The sequence below is a fragment of the Aspergillus ruber genome, assembly GCF_000600275.1.
Source record: "Aspergillus ruber CBS 135680 unplaced genomic scaffold scaffold00044, whole genome shotgun sequence".
In the NCBI taxonomy this organism is placed as follows: Eukaryota; Fungi; Ascomycota; class Eurotiomycetes; order Eurotiales; family Aspergillaceae; genus Aspergillus; species Aspergillus ruber.
In genome coordinates this window covers 4,001-6,645 of record NW_024467340.1, presented here as the reverse complement: position 1 = coordinate 6,645, position 2,645 = coordinate 4,001, and the positions used below count along the sequence as shown (strand labels likewise).

The window sequence follows — 2,645 nt, the reverse complement described above, 5'->3', positions numbered from 1 at the left end:
CAAGTCCTGCTCCGCACCTGCCGTTCTCCAATCTTGATCCGTCTGACCAGATTACTAGTCCTGGAGAGAAAGTTTGTGCCGCTGCTAGGGCCTCTGGACCTGGTAGCACCTCTATTCTCCCTGGGAACTGGCTATTGGCTGTTTGTGTCGTGCTTTCAAAACCCTCGGATGGGTCTGCTGGTAGGGTATTGGCTAGTTGTCGAGCTAGATGCTGTCCCAGAGACCATGGTCCTCGGTTGCTGCTTTCTGCCCATTGTCGGTTCCCTGGGGGTCTATCGTTGAAATTATGAGCATCAAAATGAATAATGAGTGTTTTTATTTGATTTGCGTCTGTATAGTTATAGACCCCAATATGACTTGGATATATTCATAACACGGTAGGACCAACTCATTTTATTAACCATTTCGATAAAAAAATAATATCCAGGATGAAACATAACCAGCTCAGTTATCTTCGTTGTGCCCTCTGAGCATCAGTCTGATGCACATCTTCATCCATCTACAGAAGAAGATAATCAAAAAAACTCAAATTCTCGTCACAATTGCTCTAAAAATATCTATAAATACAAATCGCTCCTCCACACACCAACAACAGAAACCCTAAACAGAACAGACACAAATATCTCGCGGAACCAAACTACTCACAGCACTCTTCTCCACCATCACCATCCGAATCGTTAGGATCCTCCCCACATCCTTCCCAATTGAAGCAAGACTTCTTCCCACTTGTCTGTTTCTTCAAGGCTCGCAACGCCAGTCCCGCATTGTCGCGCTTCCCAGTCCGCGACCAAATCGTATTCCGCTTACTGAAGTCCGCAGAAGAAACAGCCACGATGTCAGTGACGGCCGTGTTCGCCAGTAGTGTCGGCTTCTCAATCCGTTCCCAGACACTACAATCCCTAGTCCCGGCATCCAAATCCGTCACCAGATAAACCGTTCCCTTAGCCTTATCGGCAAAAACACCGGAGAATCGATCACAGAAGTCCTGGTACCACTCATCGGACCGTTTCTTTCCACGATTGGGTTTTTTGCCCACGTAGCCCTTGGGGAAGGTCTGGCGGACAATGAGTCCGTTGTTCGCCTGGGCAAATTGGTGCGCCAAGTTGGAGTCTGCGTTTGAGTAGAATATGAACGCTTTGCCTGCTTCGGGATTGCAGGCTTCTCCGATCTCAGAGTCACTAGGGTAGTCGGTTGTGTCAGGTCCTGCAGTGCCAACCTTGCCAGATGCACGGCCGGCGAACCGCTTTCCGAGATCGTGGAGGTATTGCGTTGATGTTTCAATTGTGTCGAGGGTCTGTATTTCGAGGGAGTTGGGGGTTGGGAGGGCAGTGGACTGGCTGACTAGGAAGGCGATTAGGGCTAGGAAGAGGCCCAAGATCCCTACACTGGGGCCTTTGTTGAAGTTGAGTCGCATGACTTGTTTTGGGGGTATATTTCAATGATGAGAAAATACAATTTGATGTAGATGATCGTGCAATAAAGATTCTACTCGTTGAGAAGCAGGAGGCGCTTTATATGACTTGGAACTCGTGTATCAGGCGTATTTGCTTCCCTTCTTTTGTGCAACCAGTAAGGCAGACCCGTAGGTATCTCTCCTAGTCCTAAGTCAAGTGTACATAGCGTCAGAAAACACATTGGAACGGGGACCAGTGGATGCAAGCGGTTGGTGTCCGGCGTGAAGGAATGCGAGGAATCATACTACTTTTGACTTGAGGCCAAAAATAATTAACGTGACCCACATGCGAATGTCACACACGGGCGAATGTCACACGAAATCGCTCCGCCGCGACTTTAACCCCAATATTTCCACCAACGCACATAAATTCCATTAAAATTACCCAGAATCGCCTTCCTCAGACATCTCTACTACTATCTGACAGGAACGTGCATTGTGTCCAGCTTTTCCGCAATTGCCACAGCGCCGTGCGCGTGTCTCGGTCCGCAGTTGCTGACCAGCCCCATTGCATGTTTCCTCCTTCAGTTGTACCTCAACCTCCATTTGATCCCCTAATTCTTGAGCTTCCTGTATAGAAAGTGACCCTCCTTTCCTTAGATGTGTTTTTTTAGCCCTCCGGTGTTTGCTAAGGGCCTCATTTGCCGCCTGAAGTTCATGAATCTCTGCTTCCATCAAATCCATCTTATGCATTATCTTCGTTGTGCCTTTCGCGAGGATGTCAACAGCATTCAGAATTGATGATGGAGAGCTATCTTGGTGACGAGAGATTCGGTTTTTGATAAGGTTTGTCTGGGATGACGCCTCAATTGGGTTATTTGGTGTTTTAGAAACCCAGCTATGGGAACTAGTCGGCCGCGAATTCGACGGTGTTGGCGTTTTGAATTGGACATCAAGCTTAGATATTACCCTTTCAGGGTTGAAAGGGATAAGGCCAGCCCCTTGAAAGCCACCTTTGATATTTTTTTCTGTCATGGTGGCTTGGTATGCGGTGTAAAATGCAGGAAAGAAATCTTCTTTAGTGATATGGGTGACACGCGCCCGCATAAGCCCTTCAATATGCTTACCATAAGCAATCTTCAAGGGACTAAAGTATCCAACATCAAGAGGCTGGAGGATATGGGATGAATGCGCAGGCATGCAAAGTGTAATAATCTTATTATCTTTGCAATAAAGCTCAAAGTCAGTTGAG

General features: G+C 47.3%; 1 protein-coding gene across 1 annotated transcript; it reads right to left on the bottom strand.

Annotated features, from left to right (window-relative positions):
* Window positions 1-448: 448 nt before the first annotated feature.
* On the bottom strand, window positions 449-1,453 carry EURHEDRAFT_526790 (uncharacterized protein; the record flags this gene model as incomplete). Its single annotated transcript, XM_040787000.1, has 3 exons — window positions 646-1,453; window positions 587-600; window positions 449-499 (listed from the first exon to the last, which is right to left on the bottom strand). Exons 1-3 carry the CDS (start codon window positions 1,412-1,414, stop codon window positions 449-451), a joined length of 834 nt encoding a protein of 277 aa, XP_040634393.1. The 5' UTR covers window positions 1,415-1,453.
* Window positions 1,454-2,645: the final 1,192 nt, after the last annotated feature.